Source organism: Onychostruthus taczanowskii, unplaced genomic scaffold (assembly GCF_017590055.1).
Source record: "Onychostruthus taczanowskii isolate IOZ18803 unplaced genomic scaffold, ASM1759005v1 scaffold14, whole genome shotgun sequence".
In the NCBI taxonomy this organism is placed as follows: Eukaryota; Metazoa; Chordata; class Aves; order Passeriformes; family Passeridae; genus Onychostruthus; species Onychostruthus taczanowskii.
Window position 1 is genome coordinate 6,564,883 of NW_024498573.1, and position 19,695 is coordinate 6,584,577.

Below are 19,695 nucleotides of genomic sequence, written 5' to 3' on the forward strand. Positions count from 1 at the left end.
GGGATTCCAGAGCCAAGATTTGGACAGGCCAGTGCTTGCTGGGCTCTGGCCCTTCTGTGTGCCTCTTTGGAGGAGCACAGATGGGGGAGTGACAGTGAGATTCCTTCAACCTAAACCCATGGTACAGACATACCTTGATTGAAATAATTCTGATTTCTGTTGAGTCTCATTGTAAAGTTTGATTTAAATGTCGAGGCTCAGCAGGCTGTGAAGGCTGGGGACAGCACAGAGTGAATGGGGGAGGAACCCATCCCACCCATAAACTGCTGAGCACCCCCACCTCCATCTGCTTTGGGGAACCAACATGGGAGATGGCTTTCAAGTCATCCAAGAGTTTTCCCTCTTGTCCCCCCGCCCACTCTGCTCACCAGATGATGGAAGGCACAATATCCCTCTGCAGGGTTTGCATCCCAACAGGCACAAGGAGCCAGGGCACTGCTGGCAGCAGGCAGGAGGAGCTGGCTGGGGTGTATGTGCACCCCAGCTGCTGGCACTGCCACCTCATTCCCTGGCAAAACCCCTCTCCAGCCCCTCCTTCCCAAGGCTGGGGGGGTTTTAAATCAAGTGAGGCACCTAGAGGTGGTATCCTGGCTGGTCTGTACAGCTGTGCTGGGGACAACGACAGGGTTAGGGGACCACAGGTCCCTGCATTCAGTGCCTACATTCAGTGGCACATGCCCCTGAGCTACCCCACTGCCTGTGGCCGCAGCCTCCAGCCCTGTGCCCAGCCAGGCAATCCCTGCACCCTGCTGCCACATCATCCCTTCCCTGCACCCTCCTGCCAGCACCCCTCCTTCCCGGCATCCCTCCTGCCCACATCTCTCCCTGCCCACATCCTTCCTGGCCCCTGGGTGGGCTGTGGCACCACTCCCTGACCCCATGGGAAGAGCAGCCCAGGCACGGCTGGGTTCCACGTCTCTCCTGCAGACATTTCCAGCAGGGATTCACTGGCACATCCCCAACAGCCAGGAGGATTCAGGACACGTTGGGGCATGGAGGTGGGATGTGTCAGGACGAGGATATGGGACGTGTCATGGCATGCTGCAGGATGAGTCAAGGTGCAGAACGCAGCCATCAGGGATGGACCCAACCCCGTATCTGTTTGTGGGTTGGAAAGCCAGCCCTCACCATGGCCACTGTGGCCCTGCCTGCAGGCTGGGGCTGCCAGGAGCATCCTCATCTGCTCCTCTGGGAACCCCAGGAAGCTGCTGACTGCCACCCACTGCCCCGTGCAGCTCATGGAAGCTCAGAGCCGGGTAGGGGCTGCCTTGGGGTCTCTGGTAGGAGGCTGCAGGACAAGGCTGCAGCCCAGACAACCCCAGCAGTCCAGGGGCAGTGAGGGTTTGAGCCTGCTGGCTGCAGCTGCCCAGCCTCTGGCCCTTGCTCAGCCCAGAAAGGATTTCGCCAACTTTGCACATTTTTGGCAGAAGCTAAAAAACATCACAGGTGCCAAGGCGGGTGATAGGCAAGGGGAACAGATCCTCCCTCACACAGGGCTCTCCTGTGGCTGTGGGAGGGCAGAGACCTCCTCATCCTCCCAGGAACCTCACCTCATGGCCATGGCATGGGGCTGAGCTGTGCTTATGACCCTGCTAATTAACAAGCAATTAATTCAGGACTAAGCTGAGCACCAGCTGGGCCCACCTGGGGCAGCCCAGGGCCATGATGGAGGTTTCCTTGCACATCATCTGGGGCTGGAGGCCATCCCCTGACACTGCTTCTTCCCGGGCTTGGGGACACAGGAAGGGAACCGTGGTGGGTGCGTGGCCAGGATGTGCCCAGCACGGCCGGGAACGAGCAGCCTCCTCTTCTGGGCAAGCAGCTCCATCGTTCCCCCCAGATCTCCCCCTGCAGCCCCCTCTCCTCCCTCCATCCGGCGGCTCCTTCGGCACCACACATCGTTTGTCACTCCGACAGGTTCAAACAAACCCGTCTGGGATTAATTAGGCTCCGTCTTCGTTTCCTGCAGCGCTTCGCAGGGGCCGGGCAGCGGAAGGCAGTGGGGAGGCAGCAGACGGGCGGGCAGGCTCGGGCAGGCAGGGAATGGATCATGGGGCAGGGGGGAGAAGGTAAGCAGGGACCCCTCGGCCCCCCAGATCCCTCCCCAGCGCTAAGGCAGTCGGTGCTAGATGCTGTCCCGGGAGGAAGAGGCTGTGGGCGCTGTGCAGCGTGCATGGATCCGGGACTAGAGAGCTGCTGCCACCTCGTGCATGGAGAGCTGCTCCCACACACACCCTTCCCAAACCCCCCAGAGATCGGCCCAAAGGCAGCCAGGACCCCCAGGGGCAGGACTGGATCATGCCAGTGAGGAGAGACACAGGCAACAACAGCAAATAAAACCAGAGCCCCCCCATTTATTAGCAGTTGGTTCAAGAGGACCTTACACCAGTGCTTGGGAGCCTCCCCAGCACAGCCCCCATGGCCCACGTGTGGCTACAGGGGCTCCTGTGAAACATCCAGGTGGGAACGCTGCTGCCAGCAGGGCCCCTCACCTGGGGAGTGAAACATTCACCCCAGTGCCCTGGCCCCGCTCGGGCAGTGCTGGGCATTGCATCCCCTCCATGGAACCGCTGCCATCCCACATCCTGCAGGGCAGCTCCATCCAAGGGGAAAAGTGGGCCTGTATCCTGGTAAACCCCTGATGGCTCAGCCTCCTCTGCCAGCAATCCCAGGCTGTGGGAGAGGCTGCAGCTCTGGAGCCTCTGGTACAAAGACGTGTCTCCCACTGGGAAACCATCCAGTTTCCCCTCTGACCTTTGTCCATGTCACGTCTACCAACCAAAGAGACCACGTAAAACCCTCGGGGTTTAGGTACAAATCCTGGCACTGAAGAAAAACACCTCCCTGCAAAATGGGAACCAAATGAACACCCACCCCCACTCCGTAAAACCCAGCATTATTAAAATACTTTCGTTTTTAATATTCAAGAGGTTTGAAGTTCTCTCAGCATTCTTCTGATTGCCTTATCCCAATGTCTGCTCTGTCCCCGAGCTCTCCTCCATGCCAGGGTGTGCTGGGCACCACTTGGCTTTACCACAGGAAACACCACGTGTACAAGAGTGCAGGAAGGGCTTGGGGGGTCAAGAGCATACTGGGGCCAGTATGCCCAGACCAGCATGCCAGCCCCTTCTCCTGCTAGGCCACATTCCCACCACACTGCCCATGGAGGGGGAGCCAGAGGTTGAGGAGCTGGAATATGATGACAGAGATGACAAAAGAAATAGTGCCCCAGTCTTTGAAAGAAAAATCCACCTTGTTCTCAGCTTTTCCAAGTAGGTGCTAGGGGAATCCAGCAAACTCTCCTGTTTCCTGCCATGGGGCTGATGGCAGGAGTGGGTCTGGTTTCCTCCGTGCTTTGGGTCTCCACCAGCTCCATCCCTCTGCTCCAGCTCAGCAAAGTCACCACCAGTGCACCCAGAACAGCTCCTCCACCCTTGGACCAGGGATGAGGGACAGCTCTGGCGCTGCCCTTGGGCCCAAGGCAGATGGAACTCATTTTGAGCAGAGAAAGGGGCAATTTGTGCCACTTCCCTATGCCAGAGCAGGGTGGGAAGGGATGAGGAATTAAAAAGGAAAAATAAAATGAAAGAGATACAAGTGTGGGCCAGGCAGAGAGGTGGGAGCACAGGGATTGCAGAGTCGGATCACTGCTCAGACAGCCTCCAGTGGAGCCCTGTGCTCCTGAGGGTCCTCTCCAAGCCTCTGGTGCAGCCATATGCTCCTGGGGATCCCCTCCAAGCCTCCAGTGATGCTGTGTGCTCCTGGGGTTCCCTCCAAGGCCAGGTATTGCTGAGAAGGTCCTGCTGGCACAGGCTCAGCCCCGCTCAGGTATTGCTGGGGGGTGGCAGCAGCAGCTACCTGGTGCTCTGCAGCTCCTCCCGCAGCCAGGTGGGCAAGGTCTGCCCCATTTTGTACAGGAGCTTGGAGAGCTCTATGTTATGGTCCCTGTAATAGTCCCTCAGGAAGGAGCGTGACTGCAACGGGAGAGCAAAGAGGAGCGTCAGGGGGACCAGCCTGGAGCCCACCACCCCAGCACAGCCCAGGACCAGCCCAGGAGGCTTTCTGCATACTCACATCTGAATCCATCTCGGGGTACTTCCTCCCTTTGCTCTTCCCCAAGCATTTTGTTTTCCCACCATCCAGAAGCTGACACCAGAATCCTTTCTTTGGATCAAACCTGTGAAGTGAGAGCTCTGCCTCAGCCCTCTTATCCCCCTCACACATGGACATCCTGTACAGCAGGTCCCAGTGCTGTCCAGTCCTGCACAGGGCACTTCTCCACCTCTGGAATCCACAACCCAGCTAACACCTTGTCATCAACCCCCTGGCACCACAGGCTCCCCCTGTAGCTGTGCAATAAGCAGTCCACCAAGGCTCATTCATGGCCCTGCTGAGGGAGCACAGAGTCTGCCTGGGTTTAATTACCATTTTCTGTGGCACTTTTGTCCCTGGATGCCCTCAAGTGCCCCACAGCACCTGAGTGGACACATACATAGGCAAGCCCTGGCAGAGGTAAATTATAATTTCTCTAGGAGCTCTGGAGGCTTCCCACAGTGGGATTTAATGGAAAGCTCAGAGCAAGGTGACACCTGCAGAGGTGCCACACAGCCAGCAGCTGCTCTCAAGCATTTATGAGGAGATGGAGTGCCAGGGCTCAATACCATCATCTGGGTCACAAATGCTGAAATCTGCTCCAGGAGCCCAGGGCTGCTCTTGGGCTGCCTGGAGTGACCTCACTGTAGTGTTTGGATAAGTCTCAGGCAAAAGCTCAGCCTCATCAAACTCAACAGCAGCACTGTGGAGAGGCCAGGACTGGGGGCTGCTCTGGGACAGTGCTGGGTGTCCCCAGGGCAACTCACTGCATGGGAGCCATGGCAGGGTGGAGGAAGGAGGAGCTGGGGGAAGGACTCACGCCAGGGTCTTGTGATAATCGATGAAGTTGGTCACACCAAGGAATTTCTGGACTGTCTCCATCACTTTGGCGGGTTCTGTTCGGAGCAGCTTGCCATCCAGCACCAGGATCTGCAGGGAGCAAGGCAGAGGGGTGAGGTGTCACTGGCTCCCAGCCCTGCTCTCCTCAGGCAGGAGGACACCTTTACCCCACCTTTGGTCATCTTGGAGCCAAATCTGTCACCAGCCTGCACAAGGACACCTGCTAAATGCCAATGTGCCCTGGTGCTCCTTACACTGGATGTTGGAAAATGAAATGCAACTAAAGCCAGGGTCAGGACCCACCCAGGACAACATCAGAGCTTCTGCTCAGGGCTACCCAATCCACAGGCAGTTGGGATTGCAACACAGCAATTACACTAGCAGCAGGCAACTAATAAGACTTTATAAGGTTAATCAACAGTGGAAAAATCATTCAGGAATTGATCCCATGCTCTCCAGCAGTGCTGCACTGTGTGGGTCACAGCAGAGCTGGCATCCAGCTCTCATTTTCCCTGCAGACAGCCTGAACTATGGGCAGGTTCCTCTGCTATTTTTGTCCTGTTCGATGCCATGGTGACACCAGACAGGGCAGCCCCAGGGGTCTGTGGCCAAGAGTGAGGGTGAGTGTTGGGTGACCCTGCAGAGCCACCCACAGCCCTCTGCCCCCACTCCCTTTCAACCCTGCTGTGACAACCCACACAAGGCCATCTTCATGTGTCATCCACCACCAGGCTCCCTTCTTGCACAGCACCTCCTCTCTGCCCCTTCTCCCAGTACTTTTACTCCTCTCCCTGTAGTTCGTAGTGTGTAAGAAAAACAGCTCCCATGGGAACAACTCCACAGCGGACCTTGGTTCCAAGATCTCTTTCTCTTGCTTGTGTGAGGGCTGTCCCTGTAGGACTGGGGTGCTGCCATCCCTACCTGGTTGGCGTGGTAGCTGTTGAGCCAGCGCTCGATGTGGGTGCTGTACCAGCCCGGCACCAGGCAGCGGCTCTGCAGCGTGCGCAGCTTCGGGGCGGCCTCGGGCCCCGCCGTGATCACCTCGTGGAAGGTGTACTTCAGGGCAACCAGGTCATCGTGAGCTCGCTGGTGCTGGCAGGCAGGAGCAAGGCAGGTTTGTTTGTCCCCAGGGTAACCAAATCCTGGGCTGCCCATGAGGTGTAGCGGCTCCCAGGCCACCCCTCAGGCATCCCGTTCAGCCACAGTCACCCCACATCCCAAACCATCCCACCATCCCACAGGACTGCCCAACCCAGGGGAGAGGCAGATGCTCACCTGATACCAGGAGTAGGCTCGATCTGCAGGGTTGATGAGGATGGTGATGATTTTGGCCTTGGACAGCAGCGCTGCAGCTCGCCGGGGAGCCACTTCAGAGTCAAAGTAGTTGGCACTTTTCTCAAAGTAGAAGTCAGAGGTGGTGTTGGAGGGTATGGGAAAGAATTCCATGTACCTGAGGGAGGCACAGTGTGAGGCTGGCAGACAGGCATCACAAGATGGCCCCAGCACTGCCCTCACAGGTGACATCTCAGACATTGAGAAGGGAAAGCCTCACAGCACCACTGCTGGCCTTCCCAAAGTTATGGGCACTCCCAGCACAGTCCCCACAATGCAGAGACCCACCAGTCGATGCCCTTGTGATAGTTGTGTCCATTGAAGAACTGTATCTCCTCAAAGGTCTCTGAGCTGGGGTAGTTGCTGCTCAGGTCCGGGTGCATCCCCAGGAAGAGATAAAGGGCAGTCGTTCCTTTGGACAGACAGAAAGAGGGAGCTGACACAGGCCAAACCTCCCTCCAAGCTCTGCTTCAGGGCAGAGGCTCTTTGTGGGGTCCTGTCAAGCCTCCCAGCATGCTCACAGAACTGAAGGTGAAGGGAAGCACCTGTTTTTTGAGGCCCAATGATGAGAAGCTTTGGGAATCGGTCACAGGTCTTTTCTTTGGACCAAATGTCCTTGTGTCGTTTGTCTTCACAGGGATCCTGAAACACAGTGTGGATGTGGAGGATCAGAGACAGAGCAGCCTGGATGGGACCCCACACCACCACTCAGCCCCTCCAGCCTCAGCAGACACAGGGGAGGCCACCCTGCTCATCAGGCAGCACAAAGACCGGGCTTATCCCCAGGTCTACAGGACAAACCCCTTTCTGGCAATGCCTGCAGAGCCAGTGAGAGGTGAAAAGCCACAGCTTACCCAGGGAATCAGAAAGAAATGCAGGTTGGAAACTACTTGAAGCCCAAAGCAGGGCCAGTTATACCCCACTACCCTCTCCCAGCACAATAAAAAAGGTCACTCCCCCTATTATAGGCACAGGGGTACCTGCCACAGTGGGTCCTTCTCCTCGGAAAAGATCTGGAAGTATTTCTGTGCCAGCTGCACGGGGGGCAATGTCTGCAGCTTCAAGTTGGTCCAGGAGTTGAGGAAGCGGACCAGGTGCTTGAAGGTGTACAAGCCCAGGCGGTCGTTGCCGTAGTTGGACAGATGGGTCATGAAGATGCTGATCTGAAGTCCAGAGGACAGAGCAGGGGTTAGTGGAGCCTCGCCCAGCAGCCATCCCACAAACGGCCCCACCCTGGCTGAGAACACTGGGGACATCTCCCGCAGCAGTGCCAGGATAGCTCTGCAAGACACCAGTCTGTCTCTCCCTGGGCAGTACTTACAGGGTTCAGGAGGACAGTCAGGAACAGTTCACCTCCATTGATGATTTTGTCCAGCTCACTGGAGCCACCAGGGTATTCATTGTAGAAAATGGTGTGTGTGAACAGGCCACAGGTTTGCCGGGGCAGTACCTGGGGCAGGAAAAAAGACATGGATGGAACAGGTGGAAAAGCCAGGGCAATGAAATGGTCACATGGCCTCCTCCAGGCTTTGAGAGCTGGGTCTCCTTCCCTTCCCAACAAAAAGGGGGAACCTGACCTCAACCCCTTGGAAGCCAGGACCAATTCCACTGCCCCTCACCACTCTTGACTTTAATCCATACACAGAAGGGAAGGATGTGGACATATGGAAACGCCAAAAACCAGCCTCACACAAGCTTCACCCATGCAAAGGTGAACAAGGGGTAACAACCCCCTCAAACTGGAGCTGCACAAAAACCACGTCCCGAGGTTCTGGTTGTGGTGGGGGAGGCAGGAGAAGAGAAGCCCAGAGACAGAGGCCAGCACTCACCATGATGCCGTTGTGGATGAAGCCGCGGCGGTAGCGGGCGGGTTTCAGGTGTGGATATTCCTCCGTGCTCGTCACCCTGATGGACCAAACCTGCTTCCAAGCCTCGTACAGCTGCACGTGCACGGGGTACACGCCCGAGTGGTGGGGGGCCACAGCGTACCCCATGTCGGTGGGGATGCCATGCTCCTGCAGAGAAGAGAGTGTGGAATGGGTGACTGTGGAGACCCCACAATCACGCCACTCCCAGCTACAAACTGTCTACTTGTGCCTCTGCAGAGCAACCAGGGCAAGGCTGTGCCTCTGCATCCTCTCCTAAGCCTGGCTGTCTCCACAAAAGGGAGTCCAGGAGCAGCCATGCTGGGTGGACACCCACTCCTCTGCTTCATTCAGACCATCCTCATCCCTGTCTTCTGCTGTCACCCACAGAACAGCCACAGACAAGCTGTTGTGTGAAGAATGAGGAGACACAGCTATATAGGTCTGCAGGTTGGTTTGTATCAGTAGATACAAAACAGCCTGGAAATTCTGAGCTGGAACATTGCCCATCCTAAGTAGGAAAGGTCTGGTCTCTCTCTAATTAAGCACTTGTAATTATCAGGTAATAAATTCAAGTTAGGTTGAAGATCCCTCCCTTAGGCCATAGGATCCAATTATTAATAGGTCTGGCTTTACCAGCTTGGATTCAAGACCGCTGTCAGTCAGTCACAGCACGAACTGGTGTCAGTGCCACATAAAGGACAGTCCAAGAGGACAGAGAACCCCATACCAAGCTGAGGGTCAGAGCCTGCCTTTACAACCAAACATGTCCCTGACAGTTCAGCCTGTAGAGGGAGTTTCCATCAGCTGGGGCCTCCCAGCACAGCCGCGGCTCCAGGATCCCACATCAACACCCAGCACAGATTCACAGGTGCCAGGCTGAGCATTCCCCTGAGCTGCACCTCTGCATCCCCACGGGGCCAGGCCAGGTGAGCACAGCTGCAGGGCACAGACAGGGTCTCCCCTTGAGCAGCCACTGCGGCAGCTCACTGCCACAGCAACAAATTGGCTGCTGCAGATAAATTCTTTAGCTCTAGGTATTAGAGTATAAATGCATTTACCCACACAGCTGCAACATGGGGAACATGACTTAATGTCACCAGGTCCCTCTGCTCCAGCAAGAAGGGGGCATTCCCTGGGAATCTTCTTTGCTCCTCTTCTACCATCCTCCCCTCACCACAAGCAACCCCACCGGAAGCATCTTACTCACAACAGCGAATTTCTTGTTTAAGGTCATCTGCTCGGCGAGAACCGACTGGTTGTGGAAGAGGTGAGGCTGCATGTGACTCCACATGTGGGGGAACCACCAGAACTCCTTCACATAGGACAGTAGCAGGTCATCACCTTCATCCTCAGCATCAGTACCTGTGGCATGACACTTGTTGTCACCAGTGCGCACAGAGAGCTTGTGAGCAGCTGGGGCAGGGGGAGGGCAGGCCCTTCTTGGTGGCCAGGTGATGGAAGAATAGGGTGGGATGCCTGAGGACTCTCTACAGCCCCGACAGCACTCTCTCTGAGCAGCAGCTGGTGCCCCAGCACCAGCTGTACAGCACCCAGGAGAAGCAGTGCCCTTGCCCTCCTCACCTGTGTGGAAGAATTTCCCTGAGTATCCCAGGTTGAAGGTGAAGTTCGGGATGTGGGTGCGCAGCTCGTTCTGTGTGTCAAACAGCGCCTGGGAGAAGGGGAGAGAAAGCAAGGTGTCCTCAGCACATGGCCTCAGGGACAGCTGCCACATCAGGACAAGCACCAATGTCCCTGAGCGCTTTGCAGAGGGGCTCTCAGAGGGACAGAGGAGACTCTGAGGGCAGGGAAGTTCACTCTGGAGCACCCCACAGCATGTCCAGCCCTGCCCACCCAGCCAGGAGAGCACAGACGTACCTTGACATCTTCCACCTTCATGCGTGTGCCCTCCTTGCCCACAAAGATGTCATCGATGTCCACCAGGATGTAGCGGTCAAGGGGCAGAGACAACCTCTTGCCCGTCAGGAAGGAGACAGAGTCCACAAAGACCAACTTGTGCAGCCAGAAGTTGAGGTTGTTGCCGAAAAGCACCCTCTGAATGCCGTCGTGGAGGCCCAGGTCCTGCATCACGGTGGTGTGCAGCGCAGCATCCACGCTCATGTGAGGGATGGACTCAGCTGACTTGGTCTTGGCCAGGAGGACGGGCTCGTAGGTGGAGTGGTTGGACTGGAAGACAGTCCAGTCCTCCCCGGGGAGCACACCCTTCTCCACCTCACTGGGGCGCGTGATGTAGAGCAGGGGCGACTTGGGGTTGATGCTGCAGTCCTTCAGCGCCAGGTTGGAGTGGAGGAAGAGAGGGAAGCCCTTCAGCTGGGCACTCAGAAGGCTGTTCTCGTTGGCCTGCATGGGGAAAATGGGAGCTACAGGAGATGGGACACTGGGGACAAGGCAGGAGCTCACAAGGAACACCAACAGCCATGGCAACAGAGGCAGCAGCTCACCACCCCTTGAGATCCAGGTTCTGGGTTCTCCCTTTCCTCTCTGGAGCATGGGGTGCCCTCATCTCCCTCACACACTCAGTCCTGCTCATGTCCTATGTGCAAAGTGCTCCAAGGCTAGGAGCCCTGGGCAGGAGAAGGGCTGCTGAGCAAAATATCTGTTCATGCTTTTGGCAAACCCCAGTAAGGGTCACTGCTGGAAAACAAGTGCTAAAAGCAACTGGACTAATCCCAGAAGTGGTTTTTTCCCTCAAAATCTCCAAAGGCCACACAGCCCTTCCAAAGGGAGAGAGCTTCTCTGCTAGAAGCCTGTGCCCCACACCAACTCACGCTGCTTGTAGAAAGCATGGGGAGGGCAAAGTCTCTGTGGGGCAGCAGGACACCAGGGCTCACATCTGGCCTGGCCATGGATCTTGGTTTGCCCCTTGTACCCCCTTACCTTGAAGAAGCCGATGATGCCCACGCCGTACTCCACGCAGTACTTGTCCAGCAGCTCCCGGTTCCAGGCATCCAGGTTGACGTACTTGAGGATGTTCTCGTAGATGATGAGAGCAAAGCGTCCCCGGTCCTTGTCGGTCAGTGTGGGCATGTCCCCCTTCCCCGGGGCAATCTCTGTCCTGTATTTGAAGCGACTCGACTCCAAAATGGCCACAATCTCCTGGCCCAGCTGGGAGTAGAGGCTCTCCACGAAGACCAGCACCAAGGGGTCCGTGCGGGAGGAGTCGGCCACCTTGAGGGTCTTCAGTGGCAGCAAACGGGAAGGGGCGACCTTGGGCTCGTCGCAGTCCGGCCCCGCCACGTCCCCAGAGGGCTCCAAGCCCCTTTTCCACCCATATAAATAATAAGCAGAGACGAAAACACTGAGCAGGCAGAAGGCAAAGAGCAGGAGCAACACCACCTGCGGAGAGAGCTGCCAGATACCCCGCCGGGCCCTGGCCAGCACAGTCATCCTTGCATCCGCTGGGTGAGGTGGGGTCCCTCTCCCCTGCCCGCCCCCTCCCCTCACGAGCCCCGGGGAGGGGAAGAACAAGCAACCAACCAACAAAAAATCAGGTAAAATCAAACTGAATACTACTAATAAATTAAAATACTAGCAGGCCGCCTGTGCAGGCTCTCTCCCCTCCAGCAGTCCGGCGTCCCTCGCCGTCTGCTTCATGTCACCATGGCAGAGGCACCAAGAGTCTCCTTGCCGAGCCAAAATTCTTGTGGTGATGGCAGCAGCAGCAGCAGCAGCAGCAGCAGCTCCATGGCCTCAGAGGGGCGAGGTGGCAGCGGGCGGCCTCGGCGCGGATCGTGCTGGGAATGTGGGCATGGCGGGTCCCTGCTTCCACACGGCACCCTGAGAGAGAAGGGTGGGATGAGAGGGCAGGGACAGTGCCAACCTGCTGCTGTTATTTCTGCCAGCCTGACAGCCCCAGCAGAGTCCTCACAAGCTCGGTGGCGTGCCAGGGCTTGCCTCAAGAATGCTGTGGCACCAGGGATGCAGCAGGAGTGCAGTGCACAGCCGTGCCAGGGGATCCTGGCTGTGGGTGCAGCCGGAGTGCAGGTGCACCACCAGGTGTATGGAGGGAAGCCCCCAGACCCCGGGGAATCTCTGGTACCTCAGGCAGCTGGAGAAGCAGCCTCGTTCCTCCCTGTGCCCAGCAGAAGCTGGCAGGCAGAATGAGGGGTGGTCTGAGCCCCCAAGGCCCAGCTCGGCTGGCAGGGAGGGACACGGGAGGGACACGGGAGGGACATGGGGAGCCTGCCAGCTGGGCAGCTCAAGGCTGAGCCAGAAGCCGCCAGACAAGGTCACCGAGATGGGAATGCAGGAGAGTCCACGTGGAGCCAAAGGGACCTTGGGAATATTTCTGCCTTCCCTGTGGAAGGCTTATTTGAAAAAAGAAAAGGAAAACAACAAGAACTGCTTGCCAGAAGGTGAAGCCAACTAGGGGACAGACTGGTGAGGCCAATGTGTTTAAGGAAAATAAGTGACTCACAGCACTGTCCCCAAAGTCACTACCAGTGTTGAGGACAAGGGCAGGAGTCCCTGCTCCTCCTAAGGAGAGTTCCCTGTGCCCTGCCAGTATCGTGGCTGAGCACCCTGCCTGCTGACACCAGCCGGGCTCCTAACAGGATTAAACGTGGCCGGCTGAGCGGCACTGTGGATTACAGGCTGGGGCTTGGCAGGGTAATCCTGTCATCCCTGCCCTTCCCAGCAGCAACTCCTGCTCCAGGCAGTGCTTCCCAACCCTGCCAACATGGCACTGCTTTAGCCAGGCCCCTGTAGGTGCTGCTGGCAGCCAGTCTCCTTCCAACCTCCATCACTGTCTCCTCCTTCACCACCTCCAGGACACACCAGCAATCTGGACATGCTGGGCATGGTGGAACACCTGGGTTTAATGATTTGTAATTTGTCTTTGTGCACATGGATGATCTCCAGGCACAACCAAGAGAGATTGCACCTTCTCTCCTTAGTCCCCCTGAGGTGCGTCCTGCCTGTTCCACCTCACTCCTTCTGCCACTCCAGCACACCTGAGACAACAGCCCCACTGGGGTTTTGGGACAGGGCACTTCTCCAGGTCTGCAGATTTTAGGGATGTGCTTGTGCTGAGGGAGGCTTCGCTGCCTAGGGATGCAGAGAGCTGGGAATGCATTACCCAGCACCCTGGCTGTGCCATCCCACTCCCTCCCCATTTCTTTCATCTGCCAGGAGCAGTGGGCGCAGGCAGCTGCATTCCCACAGTGATGGGGGGGCAAATGGCACTAGTGGGTTTGATGCCAAGCACCAGAGCCAGCAGCTGATGGACAGGAGTGTGTGTCCATCCTTGCTCCACCTTCCATGAATCAGGGAAGAGGGCTCTGCATCTACATCACCTGCCATTTCCAAAGGCGCTTCATTAGTCCATTCTCTCCTAAGAGCTTTTAATTACTGGCAGTTAATGACCAGGCTTTGGAGACAGCATCTCCGGCCAGACTCTGGCTGAGTCTCCCTAGGCTGCCACGTCAAAGCCTGCCCAGGCACGGGGACAGCACTGGACCCCCGGAGCAGCCAGGTGAGAGCTGGGGCTGGGATGGGCAGCATCCCACCCCAAGCACCTGCCAGTGTGGCAGGAAGCAGGCAGGAATCCTGCTCTGCTGGCTCACTGCCAGAGCAAACCTCCATGGGGAGCATGCCAAGGGCTCTGGGGCGATGCTGCAGGGTGGGAATGCTCCTGCCCAGGGCTTTCCCCGTGCAAGTGGGTGCTGGCTGCATCCTGCCCAGCAAACCCCTGCACAGCCCCAGCAGTGGTGGGAGAGCTGATAGCTCATTGCCAGAGAAGGAAGCAGGTTCATGTCCAAAAGCACAAGACAAGTCCTTGAGACCAACAGCTTTTCTAAAACAAAAAGGGAAACAAGATGGTAAAATTTAAAAAACCACAAGACCTGGCAAGGTGACAGCTGGGGTCAAACTTCCTTTTAACCTGATTTTTAGATGCTGCTAAGGTGCCTTTTAAAACCACAGTGGTTATTTAAAAGGCACCAGCTGGAAATGTCAGCCTGAGTCTCACACACAGACCTCAGGCCCCCAAAATCGGTGCTGGCAGGCTCCCATCACCGGGCAGGTGCTCAGCCACAGCTGCACATCAAGGACCCCGGGAGAAAGAGCCCTGGAAAATGCTCTTTTCTCGTGGGTCTCTGAGCAATGCCCTGGCACAGACTCCACTGGAGAGGAGGCTCAGTGAGGAGGTTTAGCCACTGTGCTCTTAATCCGGCTGCCCTGACAAACACAATCAGCATCCAAGCAGCTTCCCGGCGTGGCTGGGAGCCCGGAGCGCCCTGCGGAGCCGGATCCGACCCCAGGACAGGCAGGGAGCACAACCAGGGGACAGGGAAGCCCTTCACTTTTCAAATCTAAGAGAGCTGCAGGAGGAAGGGAAAAATGCTTGAAAAGCTTTTCAAAACACACCCCCTGGTGCAGTCTGGGGATGGTGGTTTCCCCCTGCTCAGAGTTACTTTCCACAAATATTGCCTGGGGGACCACTGCACCCCAGAAAGTCAGGGAGGCACCAGAAGGGATGAGAGGGAATGAAACCATCTCCATTAGTGGCTTACAGCACTTTTCCTTTAAATACAAGTGGGATTTTGCAGGGATGCAATGGAAGGATTGAATATAAGCAAGGAAGTGCAAACAGATCTGGAGGACAGGGAAGGGTCAGTGATCCCAGAAGACAACCACAGCAGGGTTTGATTTACTGGGGGTTGGAATAGGTCTGGCTGCAGGTGCAAGCAGTGACGATCAGGCAGTTCACAAGTCCCATCTGTTGGATAAATCAACTGTCCCAAGCCCATGGCTCAGAAACAGGAGGGCAGCTCAAAACCACGGGTGTGACAAAGCAAGAAATTGCTCACACATTTCTCTTGCACCACTTTGGAAAGGGCAGAAGGGAGGAGCAGTCATCCACTGTCATGCTGAAAACACTGCAAGATTTTGTGCAAGAACCTCGGTCCCCAATTCTAGTAGCTCCCAAACCTCCAACATTCAACCCACAGAGATGAAGCCACATCCTAAACATCACAACCAGATGGGTCACCCTGCTCCTCTCCTGCTGGCACCCTTTGGGTGAGCACCCCTGCTTCTCACTCCTCATCACTGCAGGGAGAGACCCACCACTGCTGATTAATCACCTCCTCGCCACCACACCAGCTCCACTTCCCCAAGTAAGCCAGCCCTGGGGGTTAAGCATGGATGGAGGAGGATTTAGAGGCAGGATGCTAAATTGCATTGCACAGCTCAGCGATTTGCAATCATCCTGCTCGCTCCAACTCTTCCCTTCCCCTCTCCGACCACTGCAGGGAATGTGGATGGATCAGCCACACCTACACATCTGCTGCACCTCCCACTTGAAAGCAAAAGGCTACTGGAAGGTCCAGATTTGGCAAGGTTGGGACTCAGGTCCCCAGAAGGTGGACAGTACTCATCCAACCTCACCTTCTGTCTCTCCCACACCTAAGGCACCCTCAGCAGCATCCCCAGAGATCACCAAGTGGTGTTCTGCAGCCCTGGGAATCAGCACTACCTGTAAAAGATGCACAAAAAGCAGCCAAATTATTATTAATAGGTTTAAGTTCCCTCTAGAGGGAATCCCCTTCACTCACTGGTAATATTTAGAGGGATACAGATCTAAAACCACTGAGCTAAGCATGTCCTTAGAGAGGAGATTAATGCCATCACATTATTCAGGAGACAACTGCAAGCTCAAGACAGGGGAGGTTGCTTTGAAAATGAAAAAGTAACTGACATGAAAAAATGGCCTTTAAACACCCACCTCTGCACTGCTGCCTTTATCAGCTCTAAATGACAGTGATCCCAGCTGTGACTGGAAATATCTGCAGACAGTTGGAAGCACTGGCAAGGGAAAAGAGCTGTCTCAGGGTATGAAGGACCACTGCCTGTCCCTGTCCCCATCTCCTCCCTCCCCAGCCACAGCTGGCCCCACTGACCAAGAGAAGGTACAATCAGGAGATGATCTCCTTTATTGTGGTCATGGCGGTGTGATGATCCCACCAGAATGCTCCTGGAGCTGGGGTACAAGCCCTGGGCACAGGAGATGAAGCCATAGCAGCCCAGGAAGAGAAACCCAGCACAAAAACTTCAACCACTGCAAAAGCAAGAGTTTCTCCTGGTGACTCCATGTCCTGACAGCCCGGATGAGCCTTTAGGATGGGTCCAAGAGACTTGGACAGCTGTAGGGACATCCATTTGCCTCCTTGCCAAGCTGAAAAGCCTGGGTGTCTGGGCAGGGAAGAGGCATGTGGAGCACACAGAGAGAGGAAAACACAGAGAAGGACACAGAGCAGCAGCAAGGAGCTTGTCCCAGTCACCCACTTGCCAGAGGTTTTGTAATGCCAGATAAGGAGCATCTTAGTAGTAATTACACAGGCTGCTTAAGTGCTTTGCAAACAGTAGTTACAACCTAGCAGGGAGACAAACACCCTGCTCGGGGAGAGGGACAATCCCAGTGCTCCTTTCCTGAGGACACCAGCCTTCCACCAGTGCCCAAGAGGTGCCAAGTTAAAAATGGACAAGGCCAGCCCCAGCAGCTGCCCCTGAGACAGGCATGACAGGCAGCCACTGCTGCTGCTCCCACTGCAAACCCACATGGCTCGGCTTCTCCCCTTCATGCACAGGCTGGATATGACCAAACACAAGGGAGTATCAGGAAAACTCATCCATGATTTATAAGGTCTGGAGAATTTCCACCCCAGGAGGACTTCAGCAGGAAAATCCTCCCTTTTTCTCAGATCTTTTTTGTTAAGATCTGATTTATAGAGCCTGGTCAGAAATGAGCAGTTGGAGCATTCACCTGGATTGCTAGACCAAGCTTCCCCTTGACACTTCACTCTGCTCTGGAAATAAACCTCTGGCTTTGCCTGCCCAGCACCTTCCTGTTCCTGGGGGAAAGAAACCAATATGAGCAATGAGACCAGTGAAAGTGGTTAAGAATTTTCACTTTAAAAAATTTATTTTTAGTCAAAGTGTCCAGCTCTGGAAGAGGCATTTTTTCACCTACAAAGCCCTGTTAGCACTTCAGTTTTACTGCAAAAGATAAAAGTCATGTTTTTCTCAGGTTTTCTTCAAAAAAACAATCATGAGAACAGCTCATTGCCTGCAGAGGGATAAAAAAGCAAGGTTCAGTGTGTGTGGCATGTATATGCTGAATTTTTAGGGGAGAAAAAAACTGAATACATTTTTAAAAAATCTAAATCCCTAAGAACTGGGTTAGATTTCTGGAAGCCCATGATTAAAACTTTTCATGGCAGAGCAGCTGGTAAGCCCAACTGGTGGGTTTCTAAGACTAGTTCTAGCAAACCCCACATCTCAAAGACATATCCCAAGGTCCTGTCCTTGCTAATCCCCATCTCCCACCCCGTTCCCCAGTCCCAAGTTGCCCCAGCCCCATCAGGGAGGCTGTACAGAGAAATCATCTGCAGAGGTCCTCCCATTTCTGATCCTGGGGCACCCAGGATCCCACCCTCCTTGTCCTCAGCATCCTGACCTGGAAGAGCACCTCGCCATCTCCCAATGCCCACATGAAATCAGTCTCCTGCACAAACTAGGCCAGCAATTAGCAGCAGTCATTAGTTTTCCTATGCCCCAGGGACACTGGGGTTGGGCAGCTGATCCCTCAGCACTGATGATCCCCAACAGCATCCCAACAAAACACCCCAACACCCCACAGCCAGGTTATGGTTTGGGTTGTGCCACTGCAGCGCCCCCAAAAACGCTGAAGCCCTTCACAGGTGACTCCTCCTCAGGGGTATTTTTTGTCCTTGAATCCTTGGGAACGGCATCGGAGCAGAGCTTGGGGAATTCTCCCAAACCTTAATTGAAAGAGGCACTTAACGAGGAGAGTTTCTTTTGTCTGTTAATTGAAACAGGTTCTTACCAACAAAACTCTCCATGAATTTTAAGTGGATTCGCAGGGGGAAAAAATCCACTCAGTGAATTGGGTTTTCCTGCTTCGAAATGTGCCGTGTCGGTTCCTGTGGCTTTCCAAGCACCCAAGAGCCTTTCTGGATAATCAGAGTCTGAATCCCAAGTATTTTAAAAAGGAAAAGGATGAGGGGAAAATAATCTCACATGCATTTTTATATTTCACTGGAGTGGCAGCCTGCCCTCTCACAAGCAGGTCGCACGAGGACTCCTACCCAAAAAAAACACGGCCTGAAAGCCCCTCCATGCCACCTTTTGCTGCTTCTGACACTTGTCTTGGCCGGACTTTCCCTGCAGAGATGCTGGTCCTGCCACGAGAGTGAGGGTGACACTGGATCTCAGAGAGCCTTGAGGCAGCAGCGATTCCCTGTGCTCAGCCACGGCAGCACTGCCAGCCCCACGGGATGGGCCAGCTGCTTCCTTTTCTTGACAGCTTCCCAAGCTGGTAGGAGAGCACAGCCACACTGCCAGCTGTTCAGGGGAGCACAGGCTGCCCTGTGAGTGCTAACCCGGCCCCAAACCAGCACTTTTGCAAAGCAGAATCCATAAAACCACAGCATGAACCAGCTCACACAGAGCAACCGACCCCCCTGCCAGTGCCCACATTCCAGAGGAATCCCTGCAAGGACAGAGCTGCTCCCTCCTCCCAGGGGTTCCCCGGGATGCTGCTGTCACACCACATCCATCCTGCCTGATGCCCCAGTGCTTTGCCGAGCTGCCTCTGACCTCCACTTCGCTGCAGTCTGCCAGGGCAGACGCTGCCAGGAGCCCAAAGCACCCGCAGGGCCAGGTGCTGGCAGCCAGCACTGAATTAAAGTCAGAGCAGTCCCTGCCGTGCCGTGGGTGTGCTCCCGGGGTGGCAGGTCCTTTGGGAAGGGCTGGGCAGCGCACACTGACGCACAGGCAGGAGCTTCCAGGGCCAGCATGCTTCAAGGTCACGGCCAGGACAGGCTGGAGGTCAGATCTTTTATTAGACCAATGGACACAGTTGGAAAAAGCGACACATTTTGGCCGCGCAGGCATTTCTCAGGCCCAAGAGCACATCTGTTTTTTCCGAAAGGTATTAGTTAGGCTAATAAAAGACATTACCTCTGCATGTAAACTTTGTCACCCTTAAAATGTACCAGAGGCTGCAAGGCTCAGCAGCCCAGGGAAAACACAGCGAGCAGGAACAGGCACAGAGCACAGCAGACACTTGCAAAAATTGTTTTGTTTTCACTCCTAGAACAGCACTGGCAAAGGCCACACCTGCCCCCAAAATGCACAGCTGCTGGCATTTGAGCTGCCTCCTGCCTCCCCTACCTCCAGATGCAGGTCTGAGGCTGCAGGAACCTAATGGCATGTCCAGGATAAGTATGTTGCTTTGGTTTAGTTTCTGCTCTAGCATCAGCCCTGTCCTCTCCTTCTCCTCCACAGGGGCTCCAAGGCAAGCAAATGCTTGAGGAACCAACCTGTCATGCCCCACCTGCACCAACTCCTTCCCTCCTGGCCTCAATCCCACTCTCTGACGCAAATCCATGAGACCAGCAGTGCACCAGCACAGCAAGGGATGGATCAAGGCCGATGGAGGAGACTGAAAATGGCCTGAGCCACGTGTCCAGGCATTGACAGCACTCACAGCCATACTTCAGAACTGTGGTTAACACTTTTT

General features: G+C 55.4%; 1 protein-coding gene across 1 annotated transcript; it reads right to left on the reverse strand.

Moving 5' to 3' along the window:
• Positions 1 to 2,334: 2,334 nt before the first annotated feature.
• Positions 2,335 to 16,992, reverse strand: NDST1 (N-deacetylase and N-sulfotransferase 1). The gene is made up of 17 exons (XM_041398086.1): positions 16,915 to 16,992; positions 15,877 to 15,956; positions 15,540 to 15,627; positions 11,028 to 11,927; positions 10,008 to 10,490; positions 9,714 to 9,801; positions 9,340 to 9,494; positions 8,094 to 8,279; positions 7,586 to 7,714; positions 7,245 to 7,427; positions 6,810 to 6,906; positions 6,553 to 6,676; positions 6,208 to 6,382; positions 5,854 to 6,024; positions 4,913 to 5,022; positions 4,075 to 4,177; positions 2,335 to 3,974 (listed from the first exon to the last, which is right to left on the reverse strand). Exons 4-17 carry the CDS (start codon positions 11,535 to 11,537, stop codon positions 3,855 to 3,857), a joined length of 2,634 nt encoding a protein of 877 aa, XP_041254020.1. The 5' UTR covers positions 11,538 to 11,927; positions 15,540 to 15,627; positions 15,877 to 15,956; positions 16,915 to 16,992; the 3' UTR covers positions 2,335 to 3,854.
• Between the last annotated feature and the right edge of the window lie 2,703 nt (positions 16,993 to 19,695).